At 48.5% G+C, this 18,999-nt stretch overlaps 1 protein-coding gene across 1 annotated transcript; it reads left to right on the plus strand.

The window, feature by feature from the left end:
- COMMD9 (COMM domain containing 9) lies at window positions 1–8,290 on the plus strand. Its single transcript, XM_078610593.1, has 6 exons — window positions 1–94; window positions 1,219–1,347; window positions 2,917–3,056; window positions 4,190–4,224; window positions 4,763–4,866; window positions 6,260–8,290. Exons 1-6 carry the CDS (start codon window positions 44–46, stop codon window positions 6,377–6,379), a joined length of 579 nt encoding a protein of 192 aa, XP_078466719.1. The 5' UTR covers window positions 1–43; the 3' UTR covers window positions 6,380–8,290.
- Window positions 8,291–18,999: the final 10,709 nt, after the last annotated feature.

Genomic DNA, 18,999 nt, shown 5'->3' on the forward strand with positions numbered 1-18,999 from the left:
TCTGGTGGGGGGGTGATCACGTGGTGCTGTCGGTGCCGGGATCATGGCGGAGCTGACAGCTGAGGACGCCGTGGCACTGTCGCTGCTCCTGCAGGTGAGAGAGGTGGCGGTGGCGGTGACGTCGCCGCGGCGCTTGTGCCAGGCTAGGTGCGCCTTAAAGCGCCACCACGTGTCGCAAGGCTCGCTGCTGGCAGGAAGGTCACGGGACAGACCTAGGTGGTGCCATGGGTCGACTTGACTGAGATGACTGGCCGATGCACCACCCCGTGCCCCCTACTGTGCCAACTTGCTGTGTTTTATTCGCCCGGTGCTCCGCTCGTTGTTGTGAGCGTCGCTTATCCGCCCTCCGTTGTTGTTGGAGGGCGACTTCCTCTAGAGGCCAATGTTGACACCGCTGGTACCGGTCATCGGCAGGTCCACTCGCGAGGCTCCACATCCTCCTGCACAGCATCTGTCCATCTCTTCTGTCACTCACCCACACACTCACCTACTCACCCCTCCACACACACCTACTCACCCTTCCACACACACTCACCTACTCACCCCTCCACACACACTCACCTACTGACCCCTCCACACACACTCACCCACTCACCCTTCCACACACACTCACCCACTCACCCCTCCACACACACTCACCTACTCACCCCTCCACACACACTCACCTACTCACCCCTCCACACACAAACTCACATACTCACCCCTCCACACACACTAACCCACTCACCCCTCCACACACACTCACCTACTCACCCCTCCACACACACTCACCTACTCACCCCTCCACACACACACTCACATACTCACCCCTCCACACACACTCACCCACTCACCCCTCCACACACACTCACCTACTCACCCCTCCACACACACTCACCTACTCACCCCTCCACACACACTCACATACTCACCCCTCCTCACACACTCACCTACTCACCCATCAGTCCATTTCTTCTCTCGCCTGTCACTTACCCACACACTCACCTACTCACCCCTCCACACACAGTCACCTACTCACTTACCCACACACTCACCTACTCACCCCTCCACACACGCTCGCGGCTCACCCATCAGTCCATCTCTTCTCTTGCCCATGTCACTCGCCCACACTAACTCACTCAAACCGGCTTTCCTAGGTGCTACTACTCGCCAACAACACTTTGCCCCTACAGTCTGCTAAGGCTATGCGGTTGGGTGTTGGGATCTTTGTCTCTGTAGGCTCCCTCAAAGGAGGCTCTGCGAGCGGTGGTTTCCCGGGCGCTGTCGCCCTACGCCGCCCTTCGCACGGGGCTCAAGGAGGAGGTGATGGGAGCCCTCGAGCTGGCGAGCATCGAGCACGCGGAGCAGGTGAGTGCGCCCTGTGCGTCTTCACTATGTGGCACGAGGTGGTGCATCTTGCCGGTCAACTCGGTCAACCCATGACACCTGGGTCTGTCCCGTGACCTGTCAGCGAACGTTCTGCACGTTCTGACACTTCACTATCTCGTTTTTAGAAGCGACCTGGCCACAAATGATAGCTCAAATAAGTGTTTTTTTATCACGCGGAAATTTATATCAGCCAAATACACACGTGATGTTGATTCTGAATATGGAGGGAAAAACCGGAGGACCCGGAGAAAATTCCATGTTACAACGGGGAGTGCAAACTCCAAATATAGACGTGCAAACTCCTGCATACTAAGCGAGGTAGTTAACATCTCGCTACCGAGGTGCCCACGGTGTTGTGGTGCATCTCTCTTGCACCGTGTCTCACAATGCGTCTGTATCTTTCACTGGTCGTCTGTGAATCTTCTTGGGGAGTGGTAGTGTAACGGGAAGCGCGCTACTCCACGTATGTATGCACTATACGTTGAATTTCTTTCGCACCGGACGTAGATAACCTGGTTAATTGGAGCTTCGGGGGAAGGACAACAAACTAAACACAAAAATCAGTTCTAAAGGAATGAACCCATTAACTCGAGTTTGATTCCCACTCACGGCCAACAACAGTGAAGATTTTCTGAAGCGGTCCTGGGCCTCCCCTATGTCGACTCAGCCTCAAATGAGTACCGGGTGTGATGTGTAAACATTGCCACTGGGGAGTTAAAGACGGCCGGCTGTGGTGCTGGCCACTCATCCCCTCGTGTGCCGTGCTGGTCTTCATAGATGCACGCTAACAGCACTTTCCATAACAGACTGACAAGGCTATACGGGGGATATTTGTATCTGTGACTTGTGTCTGTAAATGTAATCGTGTGTCAGCAAGGCTCATTGTCCATCTCGCTGTGTCTGTTGTGTATCTGTCACTGTGTGTCTGCGATGCTCGCTGTGTGTCTATCGCTTTGAGTCTATGGGTATCGGAGTGTCTGTGAGCCACACTGTGTGTCTGTGAGTCTCGCTGTGTCTGTGAGTCTTGCTGTGTGTCCCACAGTGTGTTCCACTTAGTGCCTCACACTTGGAATCTCGATGTGCATCTGAGAGTCTTGTGTGATTCTGTGTCTGGGAATCGCACTGTCTGAAGTCTCGCTACTGTGTGTCTCACTCTTCCTCACTGTGTCTGTCACCGTCTCACTTGGAATCTTGCTGTGCGTCTCACTGTGTCCATAACTGTGTGTGAGAGCAGCTGTGCGGAGTCATGGCGCAGTGATTAGCGCACTGCGGTACGAACCCAGCGACCCTAGTGTGATTCCCGTTCGTGACCAGTAACAGTGGCGGATATTTTAAACGGTTCTGGGCATCTCCTAGGATGAGTCAAACTCAAATGAGTACCTAGTGGGGTGTGTAAACATCGTCACTCAGGAGACAAAGGCGGCCAGGCATGACGCTGGCCACCCACCCCCCCATGTGCAGTGCTGGCCTTCACAGGTGTTACTCTCGAAGAGCACTTTGCTCAAACAGTCAGTCAAGGCTATCTGATCTTTGTCTTTGTATGTGCAGCTGGTGCTGGCGCTCGCCGCTCTGGCGAAGCGCGCCGTGTTTGTGTGCCCCGTGGGCCCCGAGGAGGCCCTCCGCTTGCTCCCAGAGAAGCTCCCTGCCGGCCTGAGGACGCTGCTGGCAAAGGCGCTGCTCGACAACGTGTAAGGGTCTCGCGATCCACACCGCCTTCCCCCAGTGCTATTTTGTTTTTATTTAGAAAATGCTTTTACGCGCGACTGTCACATACAATTAGAGCGCCAGATATGTAAGAAAAATAAGTGAATGTTTGTTCATTTTAGATGTGAGTAGACGTCAGTCCATGTAGCCACAGAGCCATGTGACAGCCTCCTCCTCCAGCACGTGCAGGGCAACCAGTCCGCCCGGCACACCCTGACGGACTTCACAGCCAGAGACGATGTGCGCTCTGCGAAACTGCTTCTCCGAATTGCCATGACTTGATTCCTTTATATTGTGGTGAATGTAGTCAAATAAAATAATGTTTAAAAAATCACAATTTTTTATATATGACATCAGTATTATGTAATGTACTCGCCCGTGCATCAACACATCTGACACTCACCCGCCTCAACCAGCCTTATCACTTTCATTTTAACATCTAAAGTGATCATTTTCCTTCACACTTTAGCCTCTTTTCCGACACGAACACTAGCAGCCCTTTGTTTAGATGTTATGGGTCTAAAATGCTCACAAAAACACGCGAAAATAAATGAGGCAGAGCGAGATCAATGTGGAGTAAATGCACGTCAGTGGACAGGTGTGTCCTTTGCGTGCTCTAATGTCTCCAGGATAAAGAGCGCTATAACGAATTGGCATTCTACGGCGTCATGCTAAGCGAGGCCTGCCTGTACATACATCCTTGAGAAATAAAACACGTGGATTTGTGCACGCGAGATTGAATACATGTATCATGTATGTGCTTTGACCTTCTTTCATGACGTTCAATAGTCGTCAATCTGCTCCAAATGAGCATTGAGTTGTTGCTCATCTCCCATTTCCAGTCCTCTGTAAACTCCACACAGAGAGGCGCCCGAGTCAGGAATCGAACCCAGAGCCTTCTTCCTGTGAGCCGCGAGTGTTACACATGAATTCGGCCTGGATCTCTAGCAGTCAAATGTGCAATAATCTGGTAACTTCATTACAAAATTTCCTGGGCTCTGAGAAACGCATCTTGGGAAAGTGGCCTGACCCGAGAGAGGTGTGTGTGTGCACGCCTCTTTGGGTACACGTGGCCGTACATGTGTGCTTTTGTGCGTGCTTGTGTGTGTCCACTCAGGCCAGCATGGAGAAGCGAGCTGATCTCTGACCAGGGTGAGTGTGATTCTCCATGCACTCTTGATGAATTGTGGCATAGCAGTGAAAGATGAGTGACGCCGAGTCGAGAATTAACAAGAGGTCATCACTGCCAATACCGATAAATCACCACACCTCACCATGGCTCCTGCTACTTCTCTCAACTGCTGCGCCATAATTCACGCGGCCGTTCCTTTGTGTGTGTGTCTCCGTTATGGGGAGCAGTGGCGCAGTGGTTAGTACACTGTGCTACAAACCCGTTGACCCGAGTTCGATTCCCGCTCACGACCAACACCAGTGACGATTATCTGAACCAGTCATGGGCCTCCCCTCGGTCGACTCAGCCTCAAATGTGTACCTGGTGTGATGTGTAAACATCACCACTGGGGAGACAAAGGCGGCTGGGCGTGGTGTTGGCCACCCACCCCTTCGTGTGCCGTGCAAGTCTTCATAGGCGCTACTTGCTAATAGCACTTGCCCCAACAGTCTGTTAAGGCTGCATGGGGGATCTTTGTCTTGTATGTGTCCGTGTTTATTTTCCTGTGTGCGGCTGCAGTGTCTCTACCTCGCCTGGCCTCCATGGAGTGGAGCGTGCACGTGAAGGCCGCCTCTGACGAGGTTGCGCATCTAGCTGTCCCTACCTGTCTCCTGCAGCTGCAGGTGATTTGTGCTTACAGATACCACCTCCCCCCCACACGCTGGCACGCACACACACACACGCACACTTGTGAAGCTTAACAGCACATAGACATGACATTAACTTGCTAATCTCCCTAATCTCTCTGCCTAATCTCCCCCATCAACTTAGTGTTAATCTCCCATTAACATTGCTGTTGTGCGCATATGCGGGGACGATACTCTTATGCGGCTACGGAAGCTCATTTCATGCTACTTTCTCTCCCTAATCTCTCTCCCCCTAATCTCCCCCATTAACACAACTGACGTGCTTGCGTGTGGGGATGGAATTCCTTTCCAGCTCTGACCCCGCTTGCTTGCCCTTGGCCAACATATATAACCTATTGTTGTAACAGCTCTCTCGCCGTTCCACTGCTGGATTATGTGTTCCACCTGAGGACGACCGCTTGTGTTGCGATCGAAATGTCGTGATATATTATTTTTTATTCTATTTTTCTACCTACGTCACTTTACCGAAAGAACCAAAGAGTATACTTTAACCTTGATTTGAAGCTTTTGTGACTGCAGGAATCCATACTCTTTAGTTCTTTAGGTAAAGTCACGTCGGTATAAAATATTTTATTTTGAACCAGGAAGAACCAAAGGGTATAGTATACTTTAAATTTACTCAATTTGATTACACACAGCAGCATCGCCCCCTACTGAAAGATTATTGAGACTTGGTAAGCTTTTCTGGCTAAACAAGCGGAATAATATAAGTGAGCCCCTTGACACATGAACGCATGGATATCACAGGCATTCTGGCCGTGTGATGGCTATGCATCACCGAATAGCCCCACACCACACGCTTAAATCACGGAAACATCATGCAGACACGCCCATATGGGCTGAAAAGCCCATGTCAGGACACCCACCACCCACTGCTGATGGTAAATTTATATTTACAGGTGAGATCTAGAGTTACTTACGCCCTTATCAGCAACAAAGACAAAAATCCCCTATAGCCTGTACAGACTGTGCTGTTAGCGGGCACCTTTGGCGGGCACGAGGGGATGGGTGGTCAGCACCAATCCCGGCCACCTTTGTCTCCCCAGCGGTGATTATTATACAGCATACCAAGCTGAGTCGATCTAGGGGAGGTCCAGGACGAGTTCAGATAGTCGTCACTGGTGTTGGCCATGAGCAGGAATCGAACTTGGGTCACTGGGTTCTTCGCACAGCATGCTAACCGCTGCACTACCGGTCCCCATACACACATTCATACACTGACACCTTCATGCGTCCACACACACATTCACGTGTTCGCCAACCCACACACTCACACCTTCATGTGTCCAACCACACACACTCGCACCTTGACGTGTCCACCCACCCGTACACTCACACGAGTCATAAACTGCGTGTTGTGCATGTGCAGTTGGAGGGTGCGGAGGAGACGGGGCCGCTCACAGTGGAGCTCGGACGTGAGACACTGCACACCCTGCTGGACACGCTGGGGCGCATTCGCACGCAGCTCTCTGCCGTGGCGCAGCCCTGAGCGAGTGGGGGAATGCGGGAGCGAGGATGATTCACGAGGAGCCGTGTGACGTTTCGTCTCCTCCTTCTGCACAGGGACAAATGTCGCTCCTGTGCACCACGCCATCTGGGGAGTTGAGGGTTGGCAGAGCCTGGAATTGGCCTAACATCCCAATGTAGGACCGTGGAGCTTGGGTAATTATTTGCCCCGGTTCTGGTTTGCCCTCTCGCTTGCCCGTGGTATCCCATGCCTCCGAGCAGTATTTGTGCGCACTTTACAAATTCTACAGCGTTTTGAGATTAATGTTACATGCGGGACTACAAATAAAACATGGGATCTCCAGCAACAGCAGCGTACAGTTTGTAGTCCATCCATCCTCATGGTGAGATTTGAAAACCAGTAAAGGCACTATCTTTGAATCAGCCTTTAGTTGCTGTTTTGAACCAAAATTATGTTTTTATGGGAGCAATCGAGTTATGTAAATGAATCGCAATGCCTGTCGATGAATGATATCGAGCATTGCACATATTGTAGTAAAAAAATGATCGGATAAAATGTCCGTGACTACTTCAAATGGTGCCCAGCCATTCCCACTCTGTTCTAGGCCTGCCTGCACAAATGAGCTTGGTCCTGATGCCAAATGTGCAAATAAGTGTCTATCGCATTTCATATGATTCCGTTCTATCCCTTCTACTCCCTTTCTCTGATCACAGCCCTCCATGACATACCCAGGCAGGGCACGTTGGCTGGGCAGGACATTAGGTAAAGACAGGGCGATGATGGCTATACATTTTTTCACAAAAAATTCAACAAAGTATGCTAGGCTACGGCTGCGTAGATTGAACGTTCACACGTGTTGTAATTGATCACTGTGTGGAGTTAATACGCTCAATTACTTTGGAGATGACAACGAATGTCTTGGTGACCCCTTGATGACAACAGGGTCACCACGGTCGGAGCTCGGGGCGAGTTGAAGCAAGAGGGACGAGCGATCGTTCAATATACTGCTCCCCACTTTCAAAATCATGGGGACACAGTGTCAGGGTTGGCACGTATTACCGTGTAGTGGAAAGGTGGTGTTGGAGACGTGCTGTGGTAGGCTGTTTGAATAATGGTTGTTGTTTAAGTGAGGCTGTGGTAGGGAGTGCACTACGCCATGAACCAGGCAACCCGAGTTTGAGTCCTCGTCACGACAAGTGAAGAGTGGTATCTAAACAGTCCTAGGTACCCCCCTTCGCTAAACTGCTCTGATCAGAGTGATAAAGTTCGGTGAGAGAGTCCCCCCCCCCAAACCCGACACGGTGTGTTGAGGCCTTCATCCAGCAATGGATTAGTCCGAAGTACTTTATTTGCTGGTGTAAACTTGACTTGTGTTATTGGATGTGTCGTAGCCGTTCACTGAATGTGAACAAGAAGCTGAAGGTGACAAAGAGGCAAACGCTGCTGGGAGCTGCGTTAAGCGAAAAACGCATTAAACAAAAACAATTTCCCCATAAAGTAACGATACATTTTGGCGAGATACGATGTATTGGCGATGTACTAGACAGTGAGAAGGCAGGACAAATAACCACCTTATAAGAGTAACTCTAGGGTATGCCACCATGTTACTGTATCATTCCAAGTACTGTATAACTCCTCAGCCGTGCAGCTCAAGAGAGTGTTCATCGTCGACCACGTTATCATGGTGCGCGTTTCGTGTTACAGCGGTGTGCGTTCCACCTTATAAGAGTGCACGTTCCGCGTTTTGAGAAGTGTTCCCGAATGGAAGAACCGCGTAGTTAAAATGCGTTGTGTGAACACCGCGCGTTAAGCGAGCATGGTGGTTGTCATCAAGAATGCCGATTCTTGCGGGCTCGTTTCAGAAGTCTAATTTTGTCTGTAAATGAGTAGGAAATGAGATTGTAGAATTATATTAAACTTGATTTACTAGCACTTATTGTGGGATGCATTTTTCTGATAAAGCAGACGATCTATCCACTGCTGGATGAAGGCCTCCAAGCCACGATCATCAGATGTCAATGTCCTTCGAAATAGTAATTCATTGCATAAGCTGACCCCATCCTTTGTACTCGGTGCATGTTTCAACTTGCGCTCCGTGCTCTTCAGCAGTGTCCACGTTTCTAACCGTCACTGCAGGTCGTATGCACCAATTGAGAACGCTTTACGTTCGTCAACGTGGGTAGGTTGATTCTAGATTTGAAGCTTTCGTGACTGCAAGGATTCATACTCTTAGGTTTTTTCCGTAAAGTCACGTAGGTAAAAATAAATAATAATAGAAATAAAATAATGATTTATTATAAAATAATAGAAATAAAATAATGATTTATTATTTTATTTATTTTTACCTACGTGACTTTACCGAAAAAATCTAAGAGTGTGGGTAGGTTGCTTTACATCATCAGTCACGTTCAAATTTGTTCAATTGCTTCAACATGCTCTTGTCCACCTGTCTTTCCTCTCTTTGACCCCACTTCGTCTTTCACATTGGAGTTCCTTTTCGTGGGGTCAGACACGTGGCAGGGGCCTTGGCAGAACCGAAATGCTTGCTGGCGCACACCCTGGCCTTGAGACACTCGAGCTGTCCTGGGTAATCGAGCTGCACTGCCATCTGACTTGCAAGGGTGTTCCTAGCGCCACGTTGGAGGAGCTGAACGTTGGTCGTGATGTTGCGTGGAGCTCCACGTTTTCGGAGGCCTCAGGGCTGCCCCTTTTGCTCCACGCTAACCCCCGATTGGCTGCCGGTTCACTTTGACCTCACGTTCAAAAGTTCAACCAAGCGAATTTCGTGGTGCTATATTCAATTTCACACGTAGGCCTTTGTGACCAATATTCGTGATAACGTCTATGGGTTAAATGGCGTAAATGTGTCAAACTCTCCTCCACCAGACATAGCCAGTTCGTAAGGTTTGTCACGTGGAAAAAAACGTGCCAATTTTTTACTTCTTCAGCTGCACACCGGTTGTGTTGGAGAGCAAACCCACAACTCATTTCTAATTTGAGTTAACGACGTTTCGCTGGTATTTACAACTAGCATTGTCAGGCGATTGCCAGAATTGTGAATACATCTTCCCGTGTCGGATGGAAGTGGGTTTACGGCATTAATATTTACGCGATTGAACCCAAAAAATATATATTACGGGTACGACATTCACTTGACACTCGGGTGATATCAATGGGGGCTTAAGTGGCCATCGTGTGAAGTTACTTAAGTGATTGGGGGCAAATCCCCCATCACTCTGTGATAATGCTGCTTTTTTAAGACAGGATCTCCGTAGTCTTATCTAATGGAGTACGTCGAAATGGGTCCTGGTGACAAAACATCGCACGGACTGCTCACCATTTCTGTGGGTGCAATGTCAGCTGGTCGGTGAAGACACAATTTGCTACTCTGGGTAGACAAACCTTTACACTGAACTATGACCACTCCACATTGACTGACATTTGTCAAATGGTAACGAAAAGGACTATTTGATAATGTACGTGTCAACAATCGGTCAAGTCGTAGCATCTCCACGCCTTCATCTCTTGGAATTCACCACAAGCATCACGAGAGGAGCTCCGTGGTGAAAATTCCACATTCCCATGGTGGAAGCCAGTCTATCCAAAATGGAGGAGTCCCCTTACCACGTTGCGGTCCACACTGCCCTGGGAGAGATGAAAGCCGAGTCGCCCTCGAGCCAGAATAAACTCTGCAAACCTTTGTGAGTTGGCGCTCTCACCACTCAGTGCCACCCGTCCTCCTGCAGTCGGCTCCGGTTCATGTTTCATCTCCTCTCTGAGAACGCAGCCCACAGACACCTGCAAAATTCGATACGGAATTTGCAATGAACGCAGTTTTTCATTCGCTTTCCAAAACAGCGATTCAGAGGCATGGGATACCACTGGCAAACAGGAAAGCAGTCAGGAACTGGTGCTAACAATTGCCCGAGCTCTGTGGCCCTATATCTGGATAATTGGCCAATTATATTCGTGTTTATACACATGGACGAAACCGGAGTACCTACGCGTGCAGGGAGAGTGCCACTTGATCCCCGTATGCATTTGAGTACAGGTAGAGGGTACAGAAAACCTGTGCCCTTTGCAGGGGTTACGATTTTGAGGTTAGCCACAATCAGCCCGTTTGCGATCCGTAAACTCAAAGGCAAATGGGTAACACGAGTCTCTGCTGGGTAAACGAGCATAATCGTAATTAGCTGGGTGGTGGTGGTGGCTATGCACGTGGCTTAGTAAACCAGCGCTGGAGGCAAGGCTTGGTGGATCACCGCACAAGTGTTGTGAAACTCCCCATGAGCGTCAGGGTCTGGCTCACCAGAAGGCAGTGTGGCAAGTTGACTAATCCCCATCTGTTTCCATCTGTACAGGAATCGAGTGTTGCCCCCACGCGTACGGTGTGGGTTTTCTCCCACTTGTAAAAATAAACACAACTTGTTAATTGGCTGAAAACATCTTAACCCTTTTCGGTTCCGATGACGTATGTGTGCCTCTTAATAAAATCAACGCTGAGCCACTTGCGTGTTCTGAGATTCAGCGGTGAACGGGACCCCACCCTGCAATGTGCAGATGTCTTGGATCGGGAAAGGGTTCAAATTAAAAAAATACCCAATGCAGGACCCTCTTGAACAAGAGTCCTTTGAGTCAGTGTGGCTCTCCTGTGTATGTGTAACGGTGGTGATGTGTGGAGCAAGCGGTGGCGGTGCGCCCGCGCACACACGCTCACGTTGCAGGCGAATGGCCGCTCCCCCGTGTGCGTCGTTCGGTGCCTCTTGAGGTGTAATACAAAGGCGAAGCCCTGGCCGCACTCGTCACACGTATGCGGTCACTCTCCCGTGTGGGTGCGCGCGTGGATCTTCAGCGTCTGGCCGTGCGTGAAGCCCTTTCCGCACTCCTCGCACACGACTCCGTCGGTGGCCAAGCTGTGACCTGCAGCGAGTGCCGACGGATAAAGGTTTTTTTTAAATCCTTTATATTAAGTTCGCTTGCTTGCTTGCTTGCGTGCTTGCGTGCTTGCTTGCTTACGACCGTGCAAATCTTTCGGTCGTTTTTTAACCCACTTCCCGTGATCCAATCGAGCTGACATTTTCCACACAGACTCGTTGTGCGTGACAATTAATTTTCGTGAAAATTTTTTTCCAAAATTTTACACTGTTTAGGGAATTTTTTTTAAATATTTAATTACCAATTGCTTAATGCTGGCAGACAATCATCTGACCCATAGGTGGCAGCCATCTCAAGCCAGAGGACGAGAGGACTCTAGCCGCCACGCATATAAAGGATTTAGAGTGAAAAACTTTGTTTTTACGGGTTAATTTTTTTTTGGATTAGATCGCTTAAGTATAAATGTGTTGTTAACCCGCCAGGTTTGTCATGCCAATTAGTTACGAACGCCTATGTATATAAACCAATCAATCTTTATTTTATGTGCCATTATCGCCCTCAATAAAGTAGGCATCGGTGCACATTACAATGGAATGAGAAGTGTACAGGGGGCATAGAGCAAACAGGAGTGAAAACAGAAACTCATCACGCCCTCAGCGTTTAACACCGACTGACCAAAGTAAATTGTGGCAATTGAAAGCAGCCAAATCAAGTGCAACCTCGCGCAACGAATAGCATAAGAAAGTTAAGTAGTAAATACAAAAATAATGAAATGGAGACAGTTATAATAAAAAATAGTTTATGGGAGTCTTGTGAGCGTCTCGAGCCCGCCGGGCTGCGTAGGCGCCCAGGAGAAGGCAGTGCAGGAAGTGGGACTGTGAACTCATCTGTGCAGACCGACCTTCCGAGTGAAATTCTCTTTTGAGTGTGTGGATTTTTATTTAACACGTAGATTTTGACGTGGATTATCTCCAGTGTTCTCCCACATGCAAATTATATTTTAGTATTCTCGCCATTCTTATTGCTCAATGGTGGCCAACACATGGATCGCGACCCCTGGGTGGATCACAGAAGATCTTACATGGCTCTCAGGAGAAATCAGAACACTGACACAAGCATACAATTCTCGTTAAACCTGATGGCAAATAAAAGTCCCTGATTTAGAATGCGTACATTAAACACAGACTGACTCCTACCAATAGATGGCGCAAGTACTTTACGTCTATGTTATATTACAGGGTCGAAGCCGGGTAATTGTTAAAAGACATAGCCCGCTGATGGATGCAAAGCTCATTAAGATTCATCTCATGAATGGCAGTGCTTGCTATATTGACCGCTGCTGTTATAGCCCAAGGTGATCACCACAAAGGAAGGCGCTACGGTGTCCTGCAGTAGTTTCGGAGTAAGATGATTTTTTTGCTGCTCGTAACTCCAATTGAATAATTTGTGGTGTAATTCTTTTTCAAATTTGCACCTTGATATCTTGACACTAGCCTACTGGCACACAATGGCCTACTATTTTCGAACGAGATGAAGGCACCGTTATTGTCCACTGTGAAAGTAGACAGTTCATAGTATTTTCAGAATCAGGATCTATATTTAGACTGGAGAAATCTGATCAGCAATGAAGCTCTTTTTGACAGAGGTCCAGGAGGGGTGGGTCAGCAAGTTACAACAACAAACAAACCCAAAAACGATGGGAGTGCAAAATAGAGAAAAGATTAATACATAAAAAAAAAATCAGTATAGAAGTAAAAATGTAATCAGTACATTAAATCCTGCCGATTTTTCAACAAAATCCAAGCTAGGGTAAGGCAGGAAAACAAGAACAAAAGTAGTGCCAGACCACACCAAGACAACACATACAGTGAAGGAAAAAAGTATTTGATCCCCTGCTGATTTTGTACGTTTTCCCACTGACAAAGAAATGATCAGTCTATAATTTTAATGGTAAGTTTATTTGAACAGTGAGAGACAGAATAACAACAACAAAATCCAGAAAAACGCATGTCAAAAATGTTATAAATTGATTGGCATTTTAATGATGGAAATAAGTATTTGACCCCCTCTCAATCAGAAAGATTTCCCGGCTCCCAGGTGTCTTTTATACAGGTAACGAGCTGAGATTAGGAGCACACTCTTAAAGGGAGTGCTCTGAAACGTCGTGATTTATTATTTTATTTTATTTCCATTATTACTTTAATTAACTTTTAATTTAAAAAAATGTACCTACGTGACTTTACCGAAAAAACAGTATGAATCCTTGCAGTCACGAAAGCTTCAAATCTAGAATTACTATTTTTATTTTACCAAGTAAGGCCCACTGAGCTATATAGCTCTTTTTCAGAAGCGATCTAGCCGCAAATGATAGCTCAACGAAGTGGCTTATCATCACGTGGAAATGTATAGTAGCCAAAAACTCTAAACGCACGTTGATTCTAAATGTGGAGGGGAAAATCGGAGGGCCCGGAGAAAAATATGCACTACCACGGGGACAGAGACATGCAAACTCCAAATATGCAGCAGGTGTCAGGGTCGGAATCGAAGCCACGACCTCCTGCATACCAGGCGAGGTAGTTAACATCTCGCCACCACAGCGCCCTTGGTTGCAAACAAGCTAAACGTGGAACACGTAAAATAGCCGTATCTGGACACAGAGCAAGAAAGTGTTTCCTATACCGTTGGTTCTCAACAGGGGGTACGCGGATCCCTATATAAATATAAAATAACTACGATAAAATATAAACCCATATGGTAACCCAGAACGATATAAAACACCATTCTAAACTCATCGACGTAAACAATATGGTTTCCAAGAGTAACCACGCATGGTGAGCGTCCGTTGAATATTTTCATTCGCTTGCAGTTGGTTAGCTGGCTAGTTAGGATAACCTCACAAAATGGACAATCGGTAAACATACTGATGTTCATTATTCTATTCATTTCTCAGAAACATGTTGGGCCTGGAAACGTGTGTGTGTGGGGGGGGGGAGTTACTTGCTTGTAACAAACTTCAACAAGGGGGTATAACAGTGGACACACAAGGTCGAGAACCGCTGCTCGACCCGGCCCACCGGGCACCTAGCACGGCCTGCTTCTGGGAGTGCACTCATTGTCAGCAGTATTGATGCGTCACAAGCAACACTCTGGGCCGGCTTCGACACGCAGCGTCTCATCAGCAGCCGGGCTTGCTTCAACCAATGCTGCTGGTGAACTGCCCGATGGTATAGGCAAGGACCCTCCCTGTGAGTAATCATTTGCGTCATCGTGGAGAAAAGACGAAGAGACGCTGCGCCTCCTTCACATCTCAGCGTCTTGACGTATATACTAAAGACATTTTTACAACACAACCCATGATGGAGAGGCAGACACATCTACGAAGGAGGCGTATTGTCGTCTGCCGATGTTACTTATATTCTTCACGACGATGACGCAATTTAAATGAATCAGTGACAGCAGCAGGAACAGCAGAAACACGTTGGGATTAGCGTAGTGACGCAGGCGAGGACTGGCCATGCATATTGCGTGGCTCTGCTCCCCCACGCGTTCGTCCGGGGTAGGTTAAAAAACCCCGACTCGAGTTCTCACCTCTCATGGGACAAACGAAACCTGCGGTTCGGAGCATCGCAGTGGTGCGTGTGAGTGTGTGAAACCAGACTGGGTCACAGTGCGATGAGCTCACAGATCCTTGCAAGATCTGAAAACAGTCCCAATCATTGGCGAGCTCCTCCAGCAGGCAAGGCTGCGTTGGTTGGGTCATGTAGCCCGCATGCCCAGCCACCGCATGCCCAAGCAGCTTCTGTTTGGCCGCATGGAGGGGGCTTAACGGGCACGACATGGGCTGGAAAAGAGATGGACTGATGTGGTATGAGAGGATATGGAGCTGAGTGGACTTGCCGATGACCGGTACCAGCGATGTCAAGATCGACCTCTGTAGAGAAGCATCGTGAAGGAGGCTACTTGGCAGTTGAAGGCAGTCGTCCTCCAGATGAGCGATGATGACAACAACGAGCGAAGCGTCGTGTGGCTAAAACACTGCAAGTTGGCACAGTAGGGGGCACAGGTGGTGCATCGGCCAGTCATCTCAGTCAGTCAACCCATGGCACCTGGGTCTGTCCCGTGACCTCCTACCAGCGGGCGTTCGACACTTCACGTGGCCTTAATGTGCACATAGCCTGGTACAAGTGCCGAGTTGACGTCACTGCCACTTAGTGGCGAATGGTAGTTGTTGTGGTTGTGTGTGCAAGAGTGTGTGAGTGTGAGCTAGAGAGTGTGTGTGCACGCTAGCTATATGGGGGGTCTTACTGGTAGGAACCTCCTGGTTACACCAGCCCACAGGGGATTATTGTGTCCGTCCGTCGTACAGGGAGGGGCTGGGCGGGGAGGGAGGGGCTGGGTGGGGAGGAGAGGGTGGGGAGGGGCTGGGTGTGGAGGGTGGGGCTGGGTGGGAGGGGTGGGGCTGGGTGGGGAGAGGCTGGTCACCCCGTAGTGCCCTTATAAAACTCAACGTTTAACCTATTCACGCCGGCTTGTACCCGCCCTCACAGTCGGGCATATTTGCGGAATACATCACGCCGCCGTTGACCCTGGCCATTGACCGAGCAACCTAACGTTCCTACCAGCTCCCTCCGCAGGAATGTGTTTGTCCCTGTATAAGAGCATTACAGGCGTTGCTGTTCACTTACAATGAACGCGCCAGTGCAATATCGAGCCCCGGGGCCCCATAAAGCTAGCCCCTACAACGTATATGGGTTTTCGCAGCCAATGTTAGCATTCACAAATAAACCCTTAGGTAAAGTTAACTTCACCAGCGAGCTGAAGCAATCTTCATTGTTGCGTTAAACCCCTTTGCGCCACACGCGACGATGTAATTAATTTGACTGCGTCGGGTGGTGGAGGGTCTTCACAACACAGATCATTGCGTAGGGAGCCTAAATCCCAAACACTCGTATGAAGGTGTAAGTCTTTGTTGACGGCTCAGAGTACACTTGCGGTGTTCGTGGCTGTCAGCGGATCCATTGCTGCAACTCTATTTCACTCTTTCTCGTGGCAGCAATAAGTTAAAAAGCTGAATGTCAATGTCGAGGTCTGCTGTTGGCCACAACGAGAGGGCTTCATGATGGAGTTCGTGTCGTTTTGCTGAACCTTCTCCTTTGAAGGAGCACAGACCACAGTGGTTTACAGTATTTCCATCTGTAATTCTACACGACTGTATCTAGAGATAAATAAAGTAATGGGATAAAATGATGAGAGAGAAAGTGATGAGATTTATTATTTTTGTATTTATTCGTGAAAATACTAACATTTAAAGATTGTACTGAATTTATTTAATAATTCGTTTTCTATATATCACATTTGATATAAAATAACGATCATCGCCCAAAAGTTTTCCTTGAGATGAATTTTGTTGAATTGGCATTTCGATGTTCGTTGGATTTTTGCTTCTTGACAAAGTTAACATAAAGTTGTCCGTGGGAAAAAAAACTGTTTCGTCGAGATAAAGTCCAACATACTGAAAAGGTTGTCCTTGTGACTTAATGACAGTGATAGCAAATGCAGGAATGATAGGAAATTGTCTTCGCTTCAAAATAAATGGTAAATTCACATCAGACCGTGCCAGATAAATTCTGGGAATGAAGACAATATCTCCACGATTAGATTCTGAAATGATTTCAGCCACAACAAAATTACGGTGCATTTCACGAATCACCTAACGTGTGTTATTGCATAATCTATTTTGGGGTTGCGTTTTCGAATCAACATTACAATGGTTCCTTTTTTCAAAAATGTATGAAGTGGCATTCCAGATGGTGTCAGCGTAGTGCAGAAATTCTACTGGCTAATTTGTAACGTGACTCGGATCCACATAGCCTACCCAGCGTTAGACACAGCGTACAGTGTCAGGCGTTAGGCACTAATCACCAAAACTATATGTATAATAGGTCTCTATGTATCTGTATGGGTTTACCGTATGGTCCGCAGTTTGTTTTGCATGACCACAATCACACTCCTGGGGCTTGTCATTAAGTTTCAACTCACCAAAGAGATGTGCGAATTTTCCTGTTGTTGATCTTCCGCGCTTAGTGGCGAACAGCGGTTGCTGTTGTTGGTGATGGTATTGATGGTAGGCAAAATGGTGGTGATGGTGGCTTTTATAGGTGCTAACAGCAATTGCCCCGAAAGTCTGTTAAAGCTATACGAGGGATCTGTATCTTTCGTGGTGGCAATGCTGCAGGTCTATCAGCGCAAAGAAAATCCCCTTGCGAGGCGGCGCCTTCCATCGCAAGGGGTAGCTATTTTTAGAAAACGAAACCTGCCAATCGAAGCATTCAGTATGAGCGGGAGATATTTTCACCCCGTGGTTTCAGTTCCGGTTTCAGGTCCGGCTTTCTCACCAATGAAGCCGGCGGCTGATACTGCACCCCCCGACCCCGAATCTTCCCGACACGAAGGGGATCCCTGCTGACGACACGGGGTTGATGGGGTAGGAGGGTGAGGGGGTGGGTAAGGCACCAACCGACTGGTGCAGCAGATGAACTGGAAGATTTCACGTGGCCAGCATTCCCTCTGCGCGTGCCATGCTTTCTGTGTGCCACCTGCAGAGCCGTCCTTAGCTTACGGCGACTCGCTTTGGTTTGTAGGCGTCCGGGGGAGGTGGCGCACAGGGGGATTTGCCCCGGGCTCCGCACCCAAATGATGGACGGGGCCCTAACAACCTGTCACGGAATATCCCCGAGTGACAACGTATCACAGATGGAGTGGGTTTTACGCCAGAAGCAATGCAGCAGGGCAGTATCCGTGTGTGTTAACACGCTCTATCACCGGCCTCCTACAATACTTGTGAACCCAGTCGTTTGCAGCGACTGTCACTATTAGTGCCTGTCTGCGTTTAAAAATAAAGGCAGGGTCAGTGACCTGAGACTACTGGTGACGTGAGGGCACGGTTCCGGTCATCTGGGCACCTCCGATGAGCACGGTTGGCTGCGTATGGTACGAAAGAAGTTCAACACAAAAACGTACATTGAGCATCGTGGCAGAGTGGTGGTGGCACGGTGGTGACACCTGCGCCTCACAACAGCAAGCAGCGTCTGGGTTCGACTCCCGACTCGGGCGCCTTTCTGTGCGGAGTTTGTATTCTCTCCCCCGGGTCCTCCAGTCTCCTCCCTTAGCTAAACACACAGGTACAACGTAGCTGGTATTGGGAGAGAACAAAACATCCCAATGCTGACAATTGTCCTGAAAATTACTCAACAGGAATTACGCACAGCAACAAGATCGACCCCCTACGGCGAAACCCTGACAGGACCCGCTGCTGAGGAAGATTCGAGACTCATTGAGGCTTTCTTGCAGTGTAAACAAACCAAAGTCGCCGCGATATGGCGATGCTGCTACGATGCATGAATCGCGCAGAGTAAGATCCACAATGATTGTTGTGTCCCTCGTCCGTGTCGCCACATCTCAGACATCTCGTCAGGTTGCTCGTTTACACAACTGTCAACCCATACGGTTTAACCGTATTCTTGTACAGGAAAATTTAGTTTTTAGGTCCATACGGCGTACAGCCGTTTCAGTACGGGCATTTTTTGCCTATTTGTGTTTCTCCCTCGTGATGGGACTTTGCAGGATGAACGTTGAGATTTATAAGGGGCACGGGATTGGTCTGTAATAAGGTAGGGCACTGACAAGGGATTGACAGGATTGATAGTTTAACGTTTGTTAAATATTTTATTCAACCCGCGCAACCGTCGATGAATTAACACGGTCAA

The sequence above is a fragment of the Lampetra planeri genome, chromosome 2 (genome assembly GCF_965212315.1).
Source record: "Lampetra planeri chromosome 2, kcLamPlan1.2.h2, whole genome shotgun sequence".
NCBI classification, from domain to species: Eukaryota; Metazoa; Chordata; class Hyperoartia; order Petromyzontiformes; family Petromyzontidae; genus Lampetra; species Lampetra planeri.

What these genes read in the sequence shown, in the direction of transcription:
- COMMD9 (XM_078610593.1), top strand. Translation starts at nt 44, where the DNA reads ATGGCGGAGCTGACAGCTGAGGACGCCGTGGCACTGTCGCTGCTCCTG. An exon ending in AAGGCGCTGCTCGACAACGT is followed by an intron (nt 3,057 to 4,189) that starts GTAAGGGTCTCG and finishes GTGTCCACTCAG; the next exon opens with GCCAGCATGGAGAAGCGAGC. An exon ending in CGAGCTGATCTCTGACCAGG is followed by an intron (nt 4,225 to 4,762) that starts GTGAGTGTGATT and finishes GTGCGGCTGCAG; the next exon opens with TGTCTCTACCTCGCCTGGCC.